At 41.8% G+C, this 25,917-nt stretch overlaps 1 protein-coding gene across 7 annotated transcripts in view; it reads right to left on the bottom strand.

The window, feature by feature from the left end:
* Positions 1 to 25,917, bottom strand: part of ccdc88ab (coiled-coil domain containing 88Ab) — a 342,694-nt gene that overhangs the window by 14,846 nt on the left and 301,931 nt on the right. For all 7 annotated transcript variants that reach the window (XM_048601173.1, XM_048601174.1, XM_048601175.1 and 4 more), the window contains one exon: positions 9,679 to 9,753. In XM_048601173.1, the coding sequence (XP_048457130.1) occupies positions 9,679 to 9,753 (75 nt within the window). The remainder of the gene's footprint in view (positions 1 to 9,678; positions 9,754 to 25,917) is intronic.

Genomic DNA, 25,917 nt, shown 5'->3' with positions numbered 1-25,917 from the left:
TGTGTTATATTCACCTTTTGTATTGTAAATAAATAGAGATTCTTTTGCCCTGAAACATCTGTCTACTTCATTTCACATTCCCTAAATAAGTCAAGTATCTAGAACCAGGGAAATCTGGGGGTGATTTGAACTACCTAAAAATCAGAAAGAAACCGATTGCAAATCAGTACAACTGTAATGATAGGAAAAAAAAATTGCAATTGCAGAACGTATACTTGAAGATAAACAGGAGATATATTAATTATGGGTTAAATGCTCTGTGATTTTGATTTAATTCTGATACATACTTTTTGCACAGGTAATGGCAGGTCTGAAGTGTACTGTCACTGTTGGAAATTGAACCCTGTAAACCTGTGTATTTTAACATTTCTTATTTGGTATTTTCTGTGCAGTATAAAACCTCGTTTAATTGTGTTACAGTAGTAACTAGCCTCTACAAGCATAAATAAAAGATTTATCAGTCAGCACACTACCTGTTGACAGCAATATTTTTGAAAAGTAGAAGCAATGAAAACTAACTTTCAAAAGGAGCTGGGTAAGGGGACAATGGTCATCCGGAATCACGAATAGCTGGCTGCCCATGGTCATTTGCCAAGACGTTTTAGATAGGCGATTGACACAGCATAGTTGGCCAGGCCCCAAAATAAAATATGTCAACAAGGATAGATGAGAGATGGTTAGTGCCAAGAAAATCCAGGGAAACATGCTTCAATCTTCTGGGGAGTAAACCAGGAGTTCCACTACATCAGCCTGAGAGACGAACAAAGGCAAAGACACTGCAAACCACTAGCCCCGCTTGTCCATTCTACAGGATAGCTTCAGGATTGGAGAAGCATTCTCACGGCAATTTGATGGCCTAGTGGTATTGTTGCTAGGTTATTAATCCAAAAACTCAGCTAATGTTCTGGGGAACCAGGTTTGAATCCCTCCAAAGCAGATGATGGAATTTGAATTCAACCAAATAAAAAAAAACCCCATCAAATACCTGGAATTAAGAAACTACTGATGACCATGAAACCATGTTGACTGTTGGAAAAACCCATCTGGCTCACTAATGTCCTTCAGGCAAAGAAATCCATCATCCTCACCTGGCCTGGCCTACATGTGACTTCAGAACCACAGTGAATGGTTGACTCTCACCTGCCCTCTGAAATGGCATAGCAATTCATTCAGTTGTATCAACTGCTATGAAGTCTCACAAAGAAACGAAACTAGATAGACCTAGGCAGTGGAAAAGGCAACAGCAGAAACAACCTCGTAAACCCTGCAAAGTTCTCCTGACTAACATGTGGCGGCTGATGCCAAAATTGGGACAGCAGTATCACATACTAGTCAAGATCAGCCTGACATAGTCATACTAATGGGCAAGAAAACCTCCTGACTACCATGCACTGTCCACCATCAGCTAAAAAATCAGTTCTCCATGTTGAGCAACACTTGGAGCGAGTACTGAGGGTGGCTAGTGCACGAAATGTACTTTGGGTATAGGATTTCAATGTCCACCACCAAGAGTGGCTTAGCAACAGCACTACTGATGGATCCTAAAGGATATAGCTGGGTCTATGGTAGGTAGACCAAATGAGAGGGAAAAACATATTGGATCTCATCCAATCTGCTGGTGGAAAATGCATCTGTCCAGGATTCTATCAGTAAGAGTGACCACTGCACAATCTCTGTAGAGATGAAGTCCCACCTTCACTTTAATACACGTCATTGTGTTGCGTGGCACCATCACTGTGCTAAATGGGACAGACTTTGAACACATGTAGTAACTCAGGACTGGGCATCCATGGAGGTGCTGTGGGCCAACGGCAACAGCAGAGTCGTATTCCAATATAATCTTCAACCTCATGGCCCAGCATATCTCCCGCTCAATCACTACCATCAAGCCAAGGGATCAATCCTGGTTCAATGGAGAGTGCGGGACAGCATGCCAGGAGCAGCACCACGCATATCTGAAAGAGATGTCAACCTGGTGAAGATACTAAACAGGCCTATTTGAATGCCAAACAGCAGGTGATAGACAGAGCTAAGCAGTCCCAACACCACTAGAACAGATTTAAGCTTTGCTGTCCTGCCACATCCAGTCATGATTGCTGGTGGGCAATTACACAACTCACTGGAGGAGAAGGCATCACAAATATTCCCATCCTCAATGATGGAAGAGCCGGGTATATCAGTGCCAAAGAGAAGGCTGGATCATTCTCACTATCTTCAGCCAGAAATGCAGAGTGGATGATCCAGCTTGACCTCATCCAATAGTTCCCAGCATCACAGACACCAGTCTTCAGCCAATTTGATTCACACCATTTGATATCAAGAAATAGTTGGAGGCACTGGATACTGCAAAGGCTATGGGCCCTGACAACATTCTAGCCATAGTATTACAGACTTGTGCTCCAAGTTCAGCAGACACTAGGGAAGGCAAATCCAATGTCAGCCTTGATTTCAACAGGAATGCAATATAAAAATTGTTACAACTATACAAGGTACTGGTTAGACTACATTTAGAAAACCTTTTCTCCATCATAAAGTCAGAAATAGGAATGTTTGCCAATGATTGCACAATGTTCAGCACCATTCGTAGTTCCTCAAATACTGAAGCAGTCTATGTTCAAATGCAACAAGATCTAGACAATATCTGGGCTGACACGTGGCAAGTAACATTCGTGCTAGACAAATGCCAGGCAATGACCGACTCCAATAAGAGACAATTTAATAATGCCCCTTGATCTTCAATACTGTTACCGTAACTGAATCTCCCACTATCAATATCCTGGGGGTTACCATTGATCAGAAACTCAAATGGGGTCAGCATATAAATACAGTGGCTCCAACAGCAGGTCAGAGGCTAGAAATACTGAAGCTAGTAACTGACCTCCTGACTCCCCAAAGACTGTTCACCATCTACAAGATGCAAATCAGCAGTGTGATGGAATATTCCCCACTTGCCTAGATGGGACCAGTTTCAACACCACTCAGGAAGCTTGACACTATCCAGCACAAAGCAACTGGCTTGAGACACACCACATCCACAAGTTTCCATTCCCTCCACCACCAATGCCCAGTAATAGCAGTGTGTACTATAGACAAGAAGCATTGCATAAATTCACCAAAGCTCCTTAGACAGCACCTTCCAAACCCATGACCACTTCCATCCAGAGGGACAAGGGCAGCAGATATATGCACCAAAGTCCCCTCCAAGCCAATCACCATCCTGACTTCGAAAAAATTCACCACTCTTTCCCTGTCATTGGGTCAAAATCCTGGATTCCCTCCCTAAAGACATTGTGGGTCTACCTACAGCACATGGACAGCACTTCAATGAAGCAGCCCAATACCACCTTCTCAAGGGCAACTACGGGTGGGCAATAAATATTAGCCAGCCAGCAAAGTCCACGTCTCACGCGTGAATAAAAATAGCCGTCACACTGGTTATACTTTCCTTGCCTAATTACTGATCTATCATATCTAAACTACTGCTTCTTAATGAATTGTCAAAAAATTGCTGCATATTGCCAACTGCCTAGTTAAGGTAAATGATCACGGAACCTCCAAAATCAACATTAGAAAGACCTGGTTTTTCATTACCTCAACAAGTTTACACTGGAGAACCATTAATCATACAAGAACTGTGCATTGAGAGATAACAGCATCTTATGAAAAAGTGAAAGCATTAGAAAAACCACTGTCATGTAGTTAAGTAAGGGACAAAGTTGGATTTTGGAAGCATCACACAATTGACAGGAACATGATATGCTGTCTGAAATACAAGCTAGTAAGCTAGGCTAATGAGCTGTAGATCTTGAAACAGAAGAATGGAGCTTTTACAATAAATGGCAAAAGGGAAAATGAGACCTGGTGGAAAATGATCTTTAATCCACAAATAATTCAGAAAGTATGATGAGCGTGACGGGATTTTGAGGAAGATGAAGAATTCAAACCCATGTTAAACATATTCCAAACTTTTCAAAAAAAGCTCACCTTTCTGTAAAAACTTTGTTGAACTTTAACTTACCCATAAAAATCTCAAATAAGACAAAACATTTGTAATCAGTTCAGCACAGAATAGCAGCAACAACCCAAAGTTGAAGATTTTTTTCATCTTTATGATATCATGGAAACTGGGTGCTGCTGGTAATGCCAACATTTGTTGCCTATTCTGAATACCCCTTGAACTGAACATTTCTGAGCATATTTCGCAGTCAACCACATTTCTGTGGCAGGTTTCCTGTTACTGGATATTAATAAACCAGAACATTTTAGACAACAACCAATGATAGTTATCACAGTCATGATTAATGAGACTTTAAACTGCAGATTTATGAATTGAATTTAAATTTTACCAGCTGCTGTGGCAGGATACAAATCCATGTCACCAGAGCATTACCTTACTGGTACAGCAACATTATTATTATGCCCCAGCTCCCCCTCAAGGCACAGATCAGATTCATCAAAGATTTAGAACAACCAGTAGTAATTGCCAAAGTCCCAAAGGGCTGTTCTCTCATTAGAGAGAGAGATGACAATTGGTGAGTTAAACCCAAGGGTCACCATGTGTCAGGTCAGGGGGACAAGGGTGAGAAGGTGGAAGCTTTATGACGACTTAGCTAGTGTGGGAATTAAACCCATACTCTTGATGTCACTCTGCATCGCACATTAGTCATCCAACCAACTGAACTAACCAACTCTAATGAGGGATGAGAGATGGAAACATATTTTTTGCATTTAAGTTGTGAAATAGGCATGTTTATTTGCTTAAAAATTCAGAAATAATTTATCGCTTGCTTCCGAAATTTAACAGGGCTTGACTTTAGATATCAATATAGAAGGCACGGTTAGTAAGTTTGCGGACGATGTCAAAACTGGTGGCACAGTACACAGTGAAGGTTTTCTAAGATTACAAAGGGATTTTGATAAAATGGGTCAGGGGCTGAAAAATGGCAGATAGGAGTTCAATCTGGATAAATGCGAGTTATTGCATTTCGGTACAATAAACAAGAGTAGGGCTTATGCAATTAAAGGTAGGGCCTTGGGTAGTGTTATAGAACAGAGGGACCCAGGGATTCAGATACATTGTTCTTTAAAGTTTACATCACATATAGACAGGCTGGTTAAAAAGGTGTTTGGCATGCTTGCCTTCATTGCTCAGTCTTTGAGTACAGAAGTTGGTAAGTCATGTTGAGGTTATACAGGACATTGGTGAGGCCCCTTCTGGAGTACTGCATCCAATTCTGGTTGGCCAGTTATAGGAAAGATATTATTAAGCTTGAGAAGTTCAGAAGGGATTTACCAGGATGTTCCTAAGTATGGAAGGCTTGAGTTATAAGGAAAGGCTAGATTGGCTGGGACTTTTATCCCTGGAGAGCAGGAGGTTGAGAAGTGACCTTGTAGAAGGTTATAAAATAATGAGGAGTTTAGAAAGGAGTTAATGGTAGTTGTCTTTTCCCTAGGATGGGGGAATTCAAGACTAAGGGGCATATTAAGGTGAGAGGAGAGAGATTTTAAAAAGACATGAAGGGCAAATTTTGTTTTACACAGAATGTGGAATGAACTTCCTGAAGAAGTGATGCATGTTGGTACAATTACAACATTTAAAAGATGTTTGGATAGGTACATGGATAGGAAAGGTTTGGAGGGATATGGGCCAAGCGCAGGCAGATAGGACTAGTTTAGTTTGGGATTATAGTTGGTATGGACTGGATGGACCAAAGGGAATCTGTTTCCATGCTATATGACTTTATAAATCTATGTGCAAGTGGATAGCTCCTAGTATTCCCCTTCCTGAAGATAGGTATTTTGAACATGCCATCAGGGATGAATCGTTGGCTAAGTGTCATGGCTATCTTTTTTGGGTTAAATTTTAATTGAGTTTCATGGGGTGTTTCTCTCCATGAGTCCTATTGAGTTTTTCTTATGCACGAGTATCCCAGATTCACTTCACTAGCCACCTACCACTTCTGGGAACTTGGAACAGATAAGCATCTCTACCAGTGCTATAATTTTGGAGGCCTGGTCATGACTCTGGTCATGCATGGCAGTCTGGAGTTGCCTTCAAATGCAACATAGTAGCACAGGAGCCATTGCCCAATGCTTCTAATAGCACAGAGGCGACATGGCAGACAGACAGTGTATTACACGTGCAAATTCATACTCCCACCCCAATTGCTATTTAAGTACCAGGCCACACACTTTACCATTTCATAATCACATGCAAACTTACAATCCTCTCAAAGCCACTACTACTCTGTCCCCAAAGACCACTGCAGCCCAGCATTCACCATTGTTCATTCTCAGGCCACTGCAGACAGAAAGGCCTTCATTTGATGTATAATATTAATTTTTATTTATAGGAACCAAAAGTGAACATAAATCACATCAACAGAGGCTGCATTTCTCCCCCTCACCTCTCACAGAATACAAACAAACTGCTTCAAGCAACAAGTGTTTTACAGTCACTCAATGCAGCTCATCTGCTAGATTTGCATGCCAATTAAGTCCTGCCTGACATGTAGCATCCCACACAGCTGTGCCCTGTCATGCACAAGGGTATGTTTCTCTTTCTGAACATTCTCATCCTTCTGCTTAGAAATTTGCTCCTGCTCTCCCAGTTCCTCAGCATTCATCACATTCCCTCGTCTGCTCCAGCTGTGAAGAGCATGTTCGGATTATGCAGCATATTCAGTTTGGAGTAAATGCAGGGCCCCATTAGACTGGGCCAAGCAGTGGAATCGCATCTTTGGTGGGCTTCTCACATGCTCCATCTTGGATCTAGTTGTAAAATGGGCTGCACTGCATCTCTGCTCCATGTCAGTCAGGGGGGCTGCAGAGGTTAGCCCTTGTCCCCCAGTAACCAGTCTTGTAGGCATCTGGACTCTCAATCGCAGTGGCAACATAAGCATTCTCTAGGAAGTAGAGAGGTGGCAAATCCCAGCTTACTAAGCACAAAGTGTTGATACGGATGATCACAGATCACTTGCACATTGATGGAATGGAATTCCTTTCTATTGGATGAACTCTGTTGTGTTGTGACATGGCCTAGTCAGTGCAACGTGCGTATGGTCTATTGTGCCCTGCACGTGAAAGCCAGCAATGTTGCTGAAACCTACTAATCAGGCTGTAGCACTGATCTTGTCATGGGGAAATGAGATGGGATGATGAGGTGTGATCTTGCATTGGTGATGCATTTATGGTGGATGACAGAGATCCTACACAGGTCACCTGTGGCTCTCTGGGAAGGAACCAGTTGCATAAACATTCAACACAGCTGACATGTTGACAGCTACCAGGCCAGAACAGCCACTCATTTAACAGGTTGCTGATCCCATTCTAGCAGCTAGCATTGGTCACTCGAACAGTGTCTCGAGATATCCAGAGCTTGTGCTAACATTATGCCTTGGTCACGAGGCCAAAATGGCATTGAGGAATAAAGAATCTGGTACTCTGCTGCTTCTAATGAATTCCGATATGGCCTTCAACTGTGGCCTCTTCATGTGGTGCAGGCTGTTTGGCTTCTGCTACAGCTTGCTGCTTCTCCCTGGCTTGTTGGCACATTTCTGTGATCCATCTCTGTGGATGTTGTCGCATGGCAGCAATCACAACATTCACAAATGCCTGGATCCATTGGTTATGCTGGCATGAACCTGTGTTGGAAACGTAAGTAACAGAATAGGTGTTTAGCAATGGGAATAATCAACAGTCACATTGCTTACAAATGGCAGCTTAACATGCTCCTCCATAGAATCCAACATTTTGCATTCTGATGAGGGCCACGGAATGGCCGATTCACTATTTTGACAAAGGACCTTATTTCAACGAGTACTCCACTGGGCATGATACAAAGATAATAGCAGATTATACCCATCTCCCTCAGCCCCAAATTATTCATGAAAAGCACAATTGCATATCAGAGTCTTCCATTATACTTACAGTGCAGGTGGACAGGTAATCAGTTCTGTGCTCCTGTGCATCCTAGGACGTCTTGCCTTATCTGTGTACATGTGGACTATGGATGCCTCTTTTAAGATCACCTGCGATAACATCAGCTTCACAGAGATATGTACCTGCAATTTGCAAGGACCACTAACACGTCTACACGAGCTATAACCAGCATTTGAATCCCACATCTTACAATGAATGGATTACACGTGCATGATATGATTGCATATGATGTGAACCTGAACTCTGCACGTGCATGACAGATGCAACTACCCCTTAAAGAGTTTCCAGTAAAGTGCAGAAGTGGAGCCCAGGGTTTTTGACCATAAAACTGACACTTGATCCACCCACTCTAAGCATGGTCCAAGCCACTTTCCATTCAAAAGATCAATATTGGCAATCGGCAGATCATGGAAGGCCATGCAGGTCATGCTAGCACCATTAGCACCAGAATTGTTATGATGGTGCTGAGCAGCTGATGTGTGTCAGATGCTAGTGTCCACGTACATGGGGTGAGTGTTACCACTGCGTGGGACTGTGTAAGAGATATCAGCACCAGGCGTCCAATGTGGTGGTCCGAGGAGCAAGCTGTAAGCTGGATTCGCAGATACCTGCTATGACTTTCATGTTGGGAATTCTTGGCGTTTTGTTTCTATCCGATGGGTGGTAGAATAAAAAGCTGCATATTAATAAGACAAACTTTGCTGTTAATGAGGACGATGACAAGCAATAATCCTGGTTAACCGACACTTTACCACTCTTTAGCAACAATCTCATCTCAACACCCGAGACAATCAAAAAATGCAAGTTATTGCACCTGATGCAGACAAGAGCTCATCGGAATTCTCACACGATTCTCTCAGATTTGTCACCATAGCTTAAGATTCTCCTGTCAATGTATTTCAATAAGCACCACCCTTTTTGTGTGAAAAGGACCCCTCCCCCCGCCACCAATGGGTTAATATCTATGGCCCACATGTGAACATGTCAGGCTGCTGATCTAACCCCTTATTTGCAAGCCTGCTCCTGGTTCAATTTTCAAAGCTTCCTCTGTTCAGCCGAGAGGATTCCGCCCTATATTTTGTAGGGGAGGCAGGTGGCTAAAACAACTTGGAAAAATGCAAATATAAATACCTGAACAAAGAATTCATATCTCCTCAATCCACAAATAATATCTGATTAAAATTATATGGCAAAATATTTGAATTATGTTCTAAATATACTGATACTTCAACCACAGATAGATTATATTATTTCCATTAATGTGATTAGTTAAATCATTAAACTGCTATGATTGACTTAGCTTACTCGTTACAAAATACATAAAAAATGAATGCCTTTAAAATAAAGGATGCATTAATGTAAATGTGAATATTTTGGTTTAAAGTGTAGTTACTTCTTACAATGAGCCTTGCTATAAGTTCTTATATTGTCATAGCTTATACTTGCTGTAAGAAAATGGGATAAACCAGCCCTGTTGATCATTTTTAAATCTAATGTTAATTGGTTGGGCGTTTTGTAGAAATGGATGTCACAATAGAAAACATGAAGGTTGAAAACGCTTGGCAAAGCAATTCAGCAGGCAAGAATGGTGAAGATATTATAAAGACAAAAACGCAAAGGAGCAATGAAGTTTGCGAAAATATATCAAAACAATTATGTCAAATGCAAGCCAAGCATAACATCACAAAGACAAATGTAATACGATGCAACTAATTTTGAACATTATATAATGTTTACCTCGACTTCTTGATCCAGTGCTACAATTGTCGAAGTTAGGTCCATGAGCTAGCAAATCTTCGTTTGAAGCTACACCTGGGAATTACATTTTTAGTGAGTAATTTTAAGAAGATTTAAAATCTAATACGAAATAATTTCTTTTTGTTACTATTGAAAAATATACATTTTATGTTAATGAAGGAGGTGCAGATTGTGAATGCAACTTTTGTTACTTTTCAAGCTCATTTCATCTTGTCTTGTCATGACTCGTTGGAGTATTGCAGTGGAATCAGGCATCACTATTACTGAAGTCATCATAAAAGTTAAATACTTTAAAGAAATGCACAAACTACCTATTTCTCAGACCTAGCTTGACAGAAAACAAGGCCAGGTTTCTGGAATTAACAAGGGATACTATATTATAGGCAATTATGTTCTAGCTACAGGTAAACAATTAAGTAAACTGTATAAATTAAAACTCTAAACCCCTTATAAACGTCCCCCTTTTTACTCCTTTATTAATTAATGGGATGAGGACGTCACTGGCTAGGCAGCATTTATTGTCCATCCCTTATAGCCCAGAGGGCAGTTCAGAATCAATCACATTACTGAGAGTCTGGAGTCACATGTAGGCCAGACCAGGTAAGGATAGCAATTTCCTTCCCTAAAGGACATTAGTGAACCAGATGGGTTTTTCCTGAAAATTGACAATGGATTCACAGTCATCATTAGATCCTTAATTTGAGGTATTTTATTGAATTCAAATTCCACCGTCTGCCATAGTGGGATTTGAAGCCAGGTCCCCAGAATATTATCCGGGTCTCTGGATTAACAGTCCACTGACAATACCACTAGGCCATTGCCCCCCCCCCCCCACACAGACACAGACACAGACACAGACACAGACACACACACACACACACACACACAAACACAGAAGGGGAAACTGAAAAACAGTTTCTCTATTCAAAAAAATCTGTTGGGTTGGTTCTTGCTGGTTCTGAAGGTTTCTCCTCGAACTTGTTTTTTCTGAATGCTTCCACTGGTTTGCAATAGGCACAGAGTGGCTGGTTTACTTATGAATGGTCTCTGACTCGTCCAATTCAAAGTCACAACCTGTAGCGGCTGAAGGAAAGATAAGCTAATGGTAAGATTCTTGGTAGTGTGGATGAGCAAAGAGATCTCGGTGTCCATGTGCATAGATCACTGAAAGTTGCCACCCAGGTTGATAGCGTTGTTAAGAAGGCGTACAGTATGTTAGGTTTTATTGGTAGAGGGATTGAGTTTCGGAGCCATGAGGTCATGTTGCAGCTGTACAAAACTCTGGTGCGGCCGCACTTGGAGCATTGCGTACAGTTCTGGTCACTGCATTATAGGAAGGATGTGGAAGCATTGGAAAAAGGGTGCAGAGGAGATTTACCAGGATGTTGCCTGGTATGGAGGGAAGGTCTTATGAGGAAAGGCTGAGGGACTTGAGACTGTTTTCGTTAGAGAGAAGAAGGTTAAGAGGTGACTTAATAGAGACATACAAGATGATCAGAGGATTAGATAGGGTGGACAGTGGGAGCCTTTTTCCTCAGATGGTGATGGCTAGCACGAGGGGACATAGCTTTAAATTGAGGGGTGATAGATATAGGACAGATGTCAGAGGTAGGTTCTTTACTCAGAGAGTAGTAAGGGCGTGGAATGCCCTGCCTGCAAAAGTAGTAGACTCGCCAACTTTAAGGGCATTTAAATGGTCATTGGATAAACATATGGATGATAATGGAATAGTGTAGGTTAGATGGGCTTCAGATTGGTTTCACAGGTCGGCGCAACATCAAGGGCCGAAGGGCCTGTACTGCGCTGTAATGTTCTATGTTCTAAGCTGGTTTTCTCAGGTTTAAAGTGGCTTATTGCACAGAATGGAGAGAGTGTGTTTTTGGTTTTTGCAGACCTTCTGGCTTTTCTTCTGGCCCGACTAGCTTCACTCTGTCTTACTCACAATCCAAGCTGTTCAGCTCACTGACAACCGATCAGCGTTACTTGTAAACAACCCGACAGCTCTAGTTTGTCTGCACTTTGCTGGAACCAGCAGCTACACAGTGTTCGCAACAGTTATCAAATTCTTTATTTTCAAAACATGCAGCCATCCTTGGAAATCAGTTCTCTCTCATTTTGGTCCATAGTTTTTAAAACACAAAAATAAATAGATATGGAAAATAAAATACAATAAGAATACAAAATGGTCTTTCAAAAATGTGCTTCATTACAAAACATGGGATGTACAAACAACAAAACACAGGACTTACATCCATTTATTCTTTCTTCCCCATGAGGAAACCTTATACATCTTAAAACATTTTTAAAACATTTCATTTACTTCCACATTTTACATTCGGGAAAATGCATTCACAATTACATTCTCTTTTCCTGTTCGATAAACAATTTTTAAATTAAATGAACATAACAAAAGACTCCATCCACAGTCTCACATTCCGATTTCTAAAATCTTTTCAATGAAGGCTAGTGGATTATGATCCTTGTTATTGTGCCGAGTACACACTTTAAAGTGTTAAAGAGCTAACAACAATACCGAAGCCTCTTTGGAATTATCTTCCCTTTAGATAAACATTTTCATATCTCTCCTTCTACACTCACAGCAGTTTCTTGGTTGTACTTAAAGCGACAATCTGATCCATTGAACTTTCCTTCTGTTTCCTTTTTGGACTCATTCTTGAGGGTTTTCCCCTCAACTTCTAGCATTTTAATGAGAGTGTCCCACCTTGTTACAATGGAAACACCTCAGCTTCTGATTCTCACTGCCATACTCAGTACTTTCCCTTCTGATTTGAGGAAGAGATTGGGGCATTTCGAGCTATCCATTTCTTACTTTGGCTACGTGCTTTCCTTTCATTCTCCCATTTTCTATTCCTTTCAAATGTATGGGGTTGGCGGAAAAAAGGTTTGGTTTTATGGATTAGTTCATATGCATCGGCTATTAATTGTGCCTGTCTAGCACTTGCAAGCCCTTGGTCCTTAACTTGGGTTCTTATGATGGAAGGTAGTCAGTTTTTAAATTCCTCAAAGAGAGTAACCTCTTTAAGAGCTTCATACATTGTTTCAACATCAAAAGTTTGTATCCATCTGTCAAAATTATTTTGGTTAACAGTTCTGAATTTAATAGAGGTTGGCTTAGGCAGTTTCCTTAAATTCTGGAACCTTTGCTTAATATGCTTCAGGCTCTAACTCGTATACAGCAAATATAGTTTTCTTTTTAGTGTCATAATCCCAAGAAATCTCCTCTGACAATGAAGCGTAAATTTCCTGCAATTTACCTGTCAAACTGGTTTGTATTTTCAACGCCCATTCCTCTTTAGCCCAATTAATTTAGCTAGCAGTTTCTCAAATGACATGAAGAATGCCTTTACATCCTTTCTATCAAATTTCTGTAGGGTCTGCATAAACTTAAACAGTTCCACACTGGACTTGAAATTATGAGTCAGATTCTTCCCACCAGGGCCTGCAGTAATCTCTAATGTCTCTTGCTTCAACTGTTCCATTTTAGACTTAGTGATGTTTCCACACATCTGCTGTTCCACAGGGATTGATGCTGGTTCTACTTTTGTTTGTCATTTGTGTAAATGACTTAGAAGCAAATACAAAAGGCATGGTTAGTAAGTTTGTGGATGACACTAAGATTGGTGGTATAGTGGAGAGTGAAGAATCTAAGATTACAAAGAGATCTTGTTTAATTAGGTCAATGAGCTGGAGGACGGACTTTAATTTGGATAAATACAAGGTACTACATTTTGGTAAATCAAACAAAGACAGGACTTATACAATTAAAAGTAGGGCCTTGGGTTCAGGTACATAGTTCTTTGAAGTTTGTGTCACATATAGATAGGGTGGTTAAGAAGGTATTTAGCATGCTTGCCTTCATTGCTCAGATCCTTGAGTATAGGATTTAGGACATTATATTGAGGTTGTACAGGATGTTGGGGAGGCCTCTTCTGGAGTACGGTGAGCAGTTCTGGTCACCCTGTTACAGAAGGATATTACTAAGCTGGAGAAGAGATTCACAGGATGTTGCCAGGAATGGAGGGTTTGAGTTACAAGGAGAGGTTGGGTAGGCTGGGATCTTTTTCACTGGAGCGTAGGAGGTTGACAGGTGACGTTATAGAGGTTTGTAAGGTCATGAGGGGTATAAATAAGGTGAGTGGCAGGCATCTTTTCCCTCGGGTGGGAGATTTCAAGATTAGGGAGCATATTTTTAAGATGAAAGGAGAAAGATTTCAGAAGGTACAAAGAGCTTTGTTTTTCCAGGGAGTGGTTCTTTTGTAGAATGACCTTCTAGAGGAAGTGGTGGATGCGGGTACAGTTACAAACTTTAAAAGCCATTTAGATAAATACACGAATATGAAATGTTTGGACGAATGTGGGCCAAGCGCAGTCAGGTGGGACCAGTTTAGCTTGGGATTATCGTTGACATGGACTGATTGGACCGAAGGGTCTGTTTCTGTGCTGTATGACTCTGACTCAGTTTATCTTTTTCTTGCACTTCTAGTTCTAGTTTTCTCATTTTCTTTCTATTTCCATAGCCACTGTCCATTCCTCAGCTTTCTTTGCAATCATCCCAATTAAGGATCCTCAACTTCCCTTCTAAAGGTTCCAGGCAGACCTGGAAGATTCCGACGGTAGGATTCATCTACTAATATTTATTGTTAGAGCACTAGTATCTAATAACCACTGAAGGAAGGTGTGGATAGGCGGAGGGTGGAGCACATTAGTAGTTATGACTTTTCTGTAACAATGTGAAAGCGATATTGATGCAGCTACACATTATACATCGCTCTCAATTTTCATTAACTCCAAAGACAGTTATAAGCTCCACGTGTTCTGGCAGTCTTCATTTAATACCCTAACCTGGTAAAACCTGAGGAAACACATTTCCGTAGACGGGAGCTCATAAGCTCATGTTATTCATTGCAACATTGAAAGCACTCCTGAAAAACATGCTAGGTACTGTGCACAGGACTCATATCTTTAACAGAGCTTTTCAATTCTATTCCTCTAGGGAAGAATCACAGTAAAGGTTTTGAATTTTTATGTGAACTTGTGTTGAGGTGGTCCTATGGTGCAAGGGATAGCATTCATAATATGACCAAACAAGTAAATTATCAAACTGCAAATCCTTCCAAAAGCTATGGCAGGCAGTAGGAGTCCGACTAGGACTAGGACTGTCTCCTTGTCATCTATGCTTGATACACAGTAGAGTCTTTAAGCTTACAAGCTGGTGAACTGTTTCTGGAAAATCAAGCCACAGAAACAGACAGAAGCACAAGTTTTGTCTGCCTCCAAAGTCGATTTTGATTTTCCAAGACAAGATCATTTCACAACATTGTACACATCTCAAATATTTGGTTAACTGAGCTTTCTCACCTATTTTTTTTTCTGCCTAACCTTCTGAAATATCAAGCATCTTGAATACTTATTTCCTTGATCTTGTTCACTCTAATGGTTATTATGTCATATCAAGTTATTTCTATTTGTGCCATCAATTCATCTTGCACGACAAGCGACATGTACATTCAATAAAGAACTGTTATTTCTGTCTTCTTACCAGTTTTCCTTGTTCAGACACTATGGGCTCATGTAAGAAAATAAAAAATAGGAGGGGGGCACCATTTGGCCCTGCAAGCTTGCCCCTCCATTCAACAAGATCATGATCGAACTGCACTAGACCTCATTCAACTTTTGTGCCAGCTCAGTGAAGCCATCAACTCCCTGAAATTTCAAAAACCTATCTCCTCTTTAAATACATTGTGATCTGACCAGCACAACTCTGGGGTGGAGAATTCCAGATATCTTAGTTTTAAATGAGTATCCCTTTATTCTAAGGGGAACTATGTCCCCTAATTCAAGACTATCCCACTAGAATAGAATCCCTGCAGTGTAGAAGCATGCTATTCAGCCCATCAAGTCCACACCATCCCTCTGAAGAGCATCCCACCCAGACCTATCCCATCCGAAATACTATGGGCAATTTAGCATAGCCAATCCACCTAACCTGCACATCTTTGGACTGTGGGAGGAAACCGGAGGAAACCCATGTAGACACAAGCAGGGATGTACAAACTCCACACAGACAGTCACTCAAGGCTGGAATCGAACCTGGGTCCTGGCGCAGTGAGGCAGCAGTGCTAACCACTGAGCCACCATGCTGCCCTTGAGCCACAGAACATCTTTTCAACATCTAACCGTCAAGCCCCACTCAGAATCCACATTCTAACAAATAAAGGCCAAACTTGCTTAGCAGTTCTTGCTAAGTCAACGCCTTCATCTCAGGGATCACTTTTAGAACAGCCTCTAATGTCAGTATGTCCTTTTTAAAATTACAGGGACCAAAACTGGACACAGTACCAAACACCTTGTACAGTTGTGACAAGACCTAGCTGCTTTTAAACTCCAACCATCTCACAATAAGGGTCGAAATTCTATTTGCCTTCTTAATTACCTCCTACACCTGCATGCATTTTGTGTTTCAAGCACACGAACACCCAGATCCTTCGTCACTGTGCATATTTTTGGAATCTCTGTCCATTTATATAATATTTTGCTTTATTCTTCCTATAGAAGTGCATGTCCTCACACTTTCCTACTAAACTCTATCTGGCAACTTTTTGCTTACTCACCCAACCTATCTATATTCCCTTGCAGACTCCCTCATGTCTTCATCACAATACACCCTCCCATCTATATTTGTATTGGTAATAAATTTGAATAAATTACACTCTATCCCCTCCTTCAAATTATTTATATATGGGAAATTATTGAAGTCCTAGGACTGATCTTTGTGGCACTCCACTAGTTATTTCTCTTCACCTGAAAAAAAAACTCAATCCTGATTCTCTTTCTTCTGTATTAACCAATCCTCAGTCCAGGCTAATACATTGCCCCCAATACCGTAAGCTCCTATTTTGTGCAATAATCTTTTACGTGGCACCTTATCGAATGCCTTTTGGAAATCCGGATACACTACATCTACGGGTTCCACTGTATCAACTCTGCATGTTATATCCCTCAGTGAACACGGAGAAATTTGTCAACATGATTTCCCTTGAATAATGTAAATCTTCATTTCCTGTTGATAGGGTTGTTAAGAAGGTGTACGGTGTGTTAGCTTTTATTGGTAGAGGGATTGAGTTTCGGAGCCATGAGGTCATGTTGCAGCTGTACAAAACTCTGGTGCGGCCGCACTTGGACTATTGCGTACAGTTCTGGTCACTGCATTATAGGAAGGATGTGGAAGCATTGGAAAGGGTGCAGAGGAGATTTACCAGGATGTTGCCTGGTATGGAGGGAAGGTCTTATGAGGAAAGGCTGAGGGACTTGAGACTGTTTTCGTTAGAGAGAAGAAGGTTAAGAGGTGACTTAATAGAGACATACAAGATGATCAGAGGATTAGATAGGGTGGACAGCGGGAGCCTTTTTCCTCGGATGGTGATGGCTAGCACGAGGGGACATAGCTTTAATTTGAGGGGTGACAGATATAGGACAAATGTCAGAGGTAGGTTCTTTACTCAGAGAGTAGTAAGGGCGTGGAATGCCCTGCATGCAACAGTAGTAGACTCGCCAACTTTAAGGGCATTTAAATGGTCATTGGATAAACATATGGATGATAATGGAATAGTGTAGGTTAGATGGGCTTCAGATTGGTTTCACAGGTCGGCGCAACATCGAGGGCCGAAGGGCCTGTACTGCGCTGTAATGTTCTATGTTCTATATCTTTCTTAATGACAGACTCTAGTATTTCACAATGGTTAGCACCGCTCCCTCACAGTGCCAGGGACTCAAGTTTGATTCTAGCCATGGGCAACTGTGTGGGTTTCCACATTCTCCCAATATCTGCGTGGGTTTCTGCCAAGTGCTCTGGTTTCCTCCCACAGCCCAAAGATTTGCAGATTGGGTGGACTGGCTACGCTAAATTGTCCTGTAGTGTGCAGGTTGGTTGTGTTAACTATGGTAACTGAGGTTACGTTGATAGGGTGGGATGCTCTTTGGAGCGCTGGTGCAGACTTGCTGAGCCAAATGGCCTCTATCTGCACTGCAGTGATTCTATGACAGATGATAGGCTAATTGGTCTATAGTGTCTTCTCTTCATAATTGAATGGGGTTTTGAAATCTGCTGGAACCCTTCTAGCATTCATCGAGTTGTGAAGTATTTCGAGCAATGCCTCCACTACTTCTGCAGACACTCCCTTTAAAACCCTTGTATGCAGTCCATAAGGTACTGGCAACCTATTTGCCTTTAATTCCATTAGTTTGTCAAATACTTTATTGCTTGGGATAGGGAATACGCCAACATTTTTCCTCCCATGAGCACCTTGCCTATCTGTTACCTTTGGGATGTTTATAGTGTCCTCCTCTGTGAAGGCCGATGAAAAATATTGGTATAAATTATTTGCTACTTCTCTGTTCCCTATGATCAACTTCCCAGTTGCATGCTGTAAAGGTGGGGCCATTAGTCTAGCTAGTCTCTTTATAGACCTTTTGAAACTCTTGCTGTTTATTTTTTTTTTGGCGATTTACTTTCATACTCAGCTTCCTCCCTCTTTATTAGCTTTTCCATCATCCACTGCTCGTTCCTAAAAAAATCCCAAACCTCTTGGGGCAGCATGGTGGGCTCAGTGGTTAGCACTGCAGCCTCACAGCACCAGCGACCCAGGTTCAATTCCAGCCTCAGGCAACTGTCTGTGTGGAGTTTGCACATTCTCCCTGTCTGCATGGGTTTCCTCCCACAGTCCAAAGATATGCAGGCTAGGTGGATTGGCCATGCTAAATCGCCCATAGTGTTCAGGGTGTGTGGGTTATAGGGGGATGGGTCCAGGTGGGATGCTCCAAGGGTCAGTGTGGACTTGTTGGGCCAAAGGGCCTGTTTCCACACTGTAGGGATTCAATGATCCTCTAGCCTATCACTATTTTGATGCTTCATACGCTTTAAATTTTGAATGGATAGTCTCTTTGACTGCCTATTAACCACAGGTGGTTTCATGATTCTCAGTGAATCCTTATTTTTGACAGGTATAAATTTTTACTGAGCATTATGAAATATCTGCTTAAATGTCTGCCACTGCTCATCTGCATATTTTTCCCTTAGTCTATTTTCCCAGCCTGCGAAGTTGAGGTTGCTGGTTTGAGTCCCAAGTTGGTGTCTCCTTCAAATTGCTTTTGAAATTCTACAATGACACAATTGCTAACCCTAGAAGATCCTTAACTAAGAGATCTCTTGCTAAATCCTACCTCATTACACATTACTAGATTTCAAAGAGCCTGTTCCCATATAGGTTTCTGCGACATACTGCCCTAAGAAGCAATCTTGCTACACTCTAGAAACTTGCCTTCTATATTACTCTTGCCGATCTGATATGTCTAATGAATATGCAGTTTAAAATCGACCATGATAATTGCCCTTCATACATGCATCCACTAAATTTTGTCCTATAGTGAGGTATCTCCACAGAGTTACAGAGGACTCCCAACCGTGGCTTCTTTTCCTTGCCATCCTCATTTATACCCCTGATTCCACATCATGATCTATTGCGCCTTTATCACGACTCACCATCACACTGATACTTTCTTTTGCCAAACAAAAAAAAGTACCACCTCCTTTTTCTTTTTTTTCCTATTCTAATGAATGCTATTGAATATTGAGTTCCCAGTCTTAGTCACCCCACGACCACATCTTCATATTAGCTATTAAGACATATTCATTTACTTCTATTTGTGCCATAAATTCATCTATTTTGTTGCAAATTCTACGTGAATTCAAATAAAGTACCTTAAACTTTGACTGTTTAGCAATATTCTTGTCTCTGATTAATTTCTGCTTCATACTTTTGCATGTATTTTTTACTTCTTTTTGTTATACTTTGTTTATCGTTTGCTTCTTCACTATCCTGTATCTCTGCTCGTTTCTTTTTGAATTTTGAGAATTCATTTCAATTCAACCCTCCCCACCTGCAAACTAATCAGTGTAAAACCTATCCACAATGCTAGTTATACAATTCACCAGGACACTAGTCCCCCCGTATGGTTCAAACGAAGTGCGTCCCAACAGAACAGCTCTCTCTCACCTCAGCGCTGGTGACAGTGTCCATGGATCAGAACCTATTTCTCCCCGAGTCACACATCTATCTCTCTAATCTTATTGACCCTACGCCCACTTATCTTATTTCAGATAGTAATTTGGGGATTATTGCCTTTGTGGCTTTGCTTTTCAATTCACCTGTGCTGCTCGTAATCCCTCAACATAACGTCTTTCCTAGTCCAACCTATGTTTTTGGGACCTATACAAAGCATGATAACGAGATCCATCCTGTCACACTCCAAATTCCTCTTTAACCTGAAAGAAATATTTTGACCCTTGGCAGCCTTCAGGACTCTATTTTTACTGCAGAAGACAGTATTTATTCCCTTCGCTATGCTATCCTCCATTATTACCACATTACTCTTTTCTCCCGCTACTTGAATGGTATTCTGGACCATTTTGTGGTCAGTTCACTCATAACTTCTCTGTAGTCTGTTCCCATGTCCACACCAGGAACAAGAACCTTGTACCTAACAGATGAGGTCGTTGGCTGAGGCTCCTCTGAAGCTTGATTCTGAATCCCCGAATCTGCCACATTCACAGTTTCATCTACGTATCCCTGACCACAGACCAAATCTGACGTAATTAATCACAGAATCCTTACAGTGTGGAAACAGGCTATTCGACCCAACAAGTCCACACCGTCCCTCCGAAGAGCATTCCTCTACCCCTGCATTTCCCATGTCTAACAGGCAGTATGGGCAATTTAGCATGGCCAATCCACCTAGCCTGCACATCTTTGGACTGTGGGAGGAAACCGGAGCACCTGCAGGAAACCCATGCAGACAAGGGGAGAATGTGCAAACTCCACATAGTCACCTGATCTGACGTAATTAATCCGACTGCCTCCTGAAACAGTATCCAGGTAACTATCTTCCTTCCCTGATATGTCACAGTGTCTCTAACTCGGACTCCAAGTCATCAATGCTCAGTCAATGTTTCTCCAATGGCCAATCCTTGCTGCAGATGTGGTCACCATGATTCGCACTGGCTCATTATATTACAGCTGCGATACATCATCTGCTGAGTCATCTCTATTCAATTCAATTAATTAATTTTTATGCTAAATATCTTAAGGGTGAAGTTCTTAACTGTATTTTCAGCTGTAATAACGCTTCCTGATTTAAACAAATTTCCCACTTGAAAAACAGGGGTGAAATACCCAGCAATCACCTATTTGTTTTACTGTGATATGACTTTAGCTTTTGCAGAAAGAAACAATTTGAAGGAGCTCTCTGCCACTGGTTTTTATCTCCCGCCATCATTGCCCATCACTTTATGAAGCTACTGACTCTGTTCTCCCACCTGCTCTTTATGAAGCTGCTGCTCTCATCTCCCCATGGCTCTTTCAGAAGCACAGGCTCCTCCTCTCCCTTGCTCAGCCTGCTTCACAGTGATGCTGATTCGATGCACACTCCTACAGGTCAATTACACAGCATTTCTGACTTGTTGCAGACTCCTCCCAATCAGATGTACTTGGCATATTCTGTTCCTTTCTATCACATTCAGGTTACCATTGCCCACATCTTCAGCATGCACTACTGCCTCTTCTTTTCAGCAAGTATTAGGGAAAGCAAACCAAATGTTAGCTTTCATTTCAAAGAGAATGGAGTTTAAAAATAGGGAGGTTTTGCTAAAACAATACAATAGCACTAGTCAGACCACAGCTTGAATACAGAACAGTTTTGGGCACCTTATCGAAGGGAAGATATAATGGTATTGGAGGCAGTCCAGAGTAAGTTAATTAGGCTGATACCAGATATGGAGGGACTATTTTATGAGGACAGGTGGAGTGGATTGGGCCTGTACTTACTGGAATATAGAAGAATGAGAGGTGATCTTATTGAAATGTACAAGATCCATAGGAAACTTGACTAGATGAAGAAAAGTTCTTTTGCCTTTTGGAGAGTATACGACTAGAAAAGGGTTTGCATGTTTAAGACAAAGATTAGGATTAATTTCTTCTCGCAGAAGGTAGCAAATCTGTGAAATTCTTTACAATAGAGGAAGTATATTCCAGGCTGAGATATACAGATTTTTAACTAGTAAGGGAATCAAGAATTATGGGGAAAAGGCAGGAAAGTGGAGTTGAGGATTACCGGATAGACATGATCTGTGTATCTTTATGAGTGAATCACAAAAGGTTAGTATCCAGGTACTGTAATTAATTAGCAAGGTTAATAGAATGTTTGCATTATTGTGAGGGGAATCAAACACAAAAATAAGTTATACTTCAGTTATACTGGGTAATAGGAAGACTGCATCTGGAGTATTATGCACATTATTGGCCACCTTATTTAAGGAAGAATGTAAATGTGTTGGAAGCAGTTCAGACTAAGTCCTCTGGACTATTATTTAGAAACAGAAAAGGAAAGGGTGGGCAGGCCAGGATTGCATCTGCTGGAGTAGAACAATAAGAGGTGACTTGATTGAAACATTTAAAATTTTGAAGGGTCTTGACAGGGTAGATATAGAGAGGATATTTCCTCTTATGGGAGAATCTAGCACTAGGGATCAATATTTAAAAATCAGGAGTGCCGTTTAAAGTAGAGACTAAGTGAAAATCTCTCTCTCACAGGTCATGAGTTTTTGAAGCTCTCTTCTGAATAGGTGGTGAAAGGACAGTTCTTGAATATTTTTAAGGTGGAGGTAGACAGATTCTTGTTAAACAAGGGGCTGAAAGATTATCAGGAATAGGCAAAAATGTGCATTTAAAGTTGTAATTAGATCAACCATTATCTTGGTAAATGGCTGAGCAGGTTTGAGGAGTAGAGACAACAAGGTGCAGGGCTGGATGAACACAGCAGGCCAAGCAGCATCATAGGAGCAGAAAGGCTGACGTTTCGGGCCTAGACCCTTCATCAGAAATGGGGGAGGGGAAGGGGGTTCTGAAATAAATAAGGAGAGAGTGGGAGGCGGATAGAAGATGGATAGAGGAGAGGATAGGTGGAGAGGAAACAAACAGGTCGAAGAGGCGGGGATGGAGCCAGTGAAGGTGAGTGTAGGTGGTGAGTTAGGGAGGGGATAGGTCAGTCCAGGGAGGACGGACAGGTCAAGGGGGCGGGATGAGGTTATTAGGTAGGAGATGGGGGTGCGGCTTGAGGTGGGAGGAGGGGATAGGTGGGAGGAAGAACAGGTTAGGGAGGCGGGGACGAGCTGGACTGGTTTTGGGATGCGGTAGCGGGAGGGGAGATTTTGAAGATTGTGAAATCCACATTGATACCATTGGGCTGCAGGGTTCCCAAGCGGAATATGAGTTGCTGTTCCTGCAACCTTTGGGTGGCATCGTTGTGGCACTGCAGGAGGCCCAGGATGGACATGTCATCTGTGGAATGGGAGGGGGAGTTGAAATGATTCGCGACTGGGAGGTGCAGTTATTTATTGCGAACCGAGCGTAGGTGTTCTGCAAAGCGGTCCCCAAGCCTCCGCTTGGTTTCCCCGATGTAGAGGAGGCCACACCGGGTACAGCGGACGCAGTATACCACATTGGCAGATGTGCAGGTGAACATCTGCTTGATGTGGAAAGTCTTCTTGGGGCCTGGGATGGGGGTGAGGGAGGAGGTATGGGGGCAGGTGTAGCACTTCCTGCGGTTGCAGGGAAAAGTGCCGGGTATGGTGGGGCTGGAGGGGAGTGTGGAGCGGACAAGGGAGTCACGGAGAGAGTGGTCCCTCCGGAAAGCAGATAAGGGTGGGGAGGGAACGATGTCTTTGGTGGTGGGGTCGGATTGCAGATGGCGGAAGTGTCGGAGGATGATGCGTTGGATCCGGAGGTTGGTGGGGTGGTACGTGAGGACGAGGGGGATTCTTTTTTGGTTCTTATTGCGTGGACGGGGTGTGAGGGATGAGTTGCGGGAGATGTGGGAGACACGGTTGAGGGCGTTCTCGACCACTGAGCGGGGGGAAGTTACGGTCCTTGAAAAACGAGGACAGCTGAGATGTACGGGAGTGGAATGCCTCATCCTGGGAGCAGATGCGGCGGAGGCGAAGGAATTGAGATGTACGGGAGTGGAATGCCTCATCCAGATGTACGGGAGTGGAATGCACATCTTCGGGTTTGAGGAGTAGCTTGTTGCTGTTGTGGATGTTCATCTGTAAAGAATAGCAAGCCTGACCACTAGGAGCAGTTTAGAATTCAAAGGAGAGCCAAGAAATTGATTGAAAGAAAAAAAGAGAGTTTGGCAGTAAATTTGCAAGGGTCTATAAGAGCTTCTTTTAGTATATAAAGAGGAGGATTAGGGAAGACTAATGTTGATCCATTATAGTCTGAAACCAGAGAATTGATATTAAAGAAACAAGGAAATGGGACAACAATTAAACAACTACTTAAGTTCTGACTTCACAGAAGACGACACAAGTAACTTCCTAGAAATACTAGGGAAGCAGAGCTTTTTTGGCAAGGAAGATTTTAAGGAGGTTAGTATCAGTTTAAATGAAATGCTGGAGAAATTAACGGGATTGAAAGCTGTTAAATCCCCCAGACCTGATAGTCTATATTCCAGGATAGTAAAGGAGGTGACCATGGAAATAGCAGCTGCTCCAAACATTCTGTAGATTCTGGAACAGCCCAAATAGTTTGGAGGGTCACTTTTGCAATTATTTAAAAAAGGAGAGTGAAAACAGAGCATTACAGATCAGTTAGCCTAACATCAGAGGTTGGGAAAATCCTAGAGGTAATTATAAAGGATGTGGTAACAGGATACTTAAATAATACTAATGGGAGTAGTCAAAGTTAAAATGAAGTTTTGAAAGGGAAATCATATTTAACCAATCCACTGAAAGTTTTTGAGGACATAACTAATAACATAGATGGGTTGGAACTCATGGATGTGGTATATTTGGATATTCAGAAAGCTTCTATAAATTTTCATGTAAGAGATTAATGGGAAAAATCAAAGCCCTTGGGATAAGTAGTTATATACTGGTATGGACTGAGAATTGAGAGGGGATGAAGACAAAGATTTGGAATAAACAAGTATTTTTGGAGTGGAAGGCAGTGACAATTGGGGTATTACAGGGATCAGTGCCTTATTCCCAGTTACAATCTCTATCAATGATTTGCATTACTGAATCAAATATAGTATTTCCAAGGGTACTGATGACACAAAATAGGTAAGATTGTGTGTAGTGAGGTGGCTGTAAAGAGTCTTCAAAGCGATTCAGTCAAGTTATGTGGGCACTTTGCTCCCTTTAGATTAGTTTGTTCAAAATTGGTCTGTGTTCAGGGACAGAAGGGGTGACTTCAGGTGAGGCAGGTATGAGGAGGAAACTGAAGAGTCTTGGCCGCTGCAATTGTCCAAATGTTACAGTTATTGCAAGTTGTGCAGACGTGAGTGGGGACTGCCGAGAGAATGAGCAAACTAACCACAGCACTTTTATACAGGGTGCCTTTCGAATGGAGGAAATAAATAGGAATGTAATTAAGGGGAAAATACTGTTTTCTGCAGCTGTGAGCAGGAGTCCTGAAGGCTGTATTACCTGCCCAATGGCAGAGTTAAGGGACTGAAAAAAGCACTGGAAGAGGGCGGAGACAGACCTAATAGTTGTCCACTTTAGTAACAACTCTATTTCTTGGACAAGAATGGAGACTTTGATTAACTTAAGTGCTAAATTAGAGAGCAGGACCTCAAAAGGTAATATTATCTGGATTACTACCTGAGCCATGGGCAAACTGGTATAGGGTTATAAAGTCAAGGAGTTAAATGCGCGGCTCAAAGATTGGTGTCGGAGGAATGGCTTCCAGTTTGTGGGGCACTGGCACCAGTACTGGAGTAGAAGGGAGCTGTTCTGGACGGGGTGGAGGGGGGTGGGTTTACTTGAATTGTGCTGGGACCAGTGCCCTGGCAAATTGAATAGCTACAGCTGTAGAGAGGGCTTTAAGGTAATTAGAGGGATAAGTGGGACAAGAAGGGACAGAACATACAAACATGGAAAAATAACTGTGAAGTAAGGTTCGAAAGGAGGAAAAAAATGGTAAAAAAGGCAAAACCAATGGCTTTCTACTTGAATGTAATATTTGAAACAAAATAGATGAACTGACTGCACAAATACAGGTTGAGAGGTATGATCTTATAAGTCATTATGGGGACCTGTTTGTAAGGAAATCAAAGCTGGGAATTAAATTTTCAGGGGTA

This window comes from Rhincodon typus, chromosome 9, assembly GCF_021869965.1.
Source record: "Rhincodon typus isolate 14 chromosome 9, sRhiTyp1.1, whole genome shotgun sequence".
NCBI lineage: Eukaryota > Metazoa > Chordata > Chondrichthyes > Orectolobiformes > Rhincodontidae > Rhincodon > Rhincodon typus.
This window is presented reverse-complemented; position numbering and strand designations above follow the sequence as displayed.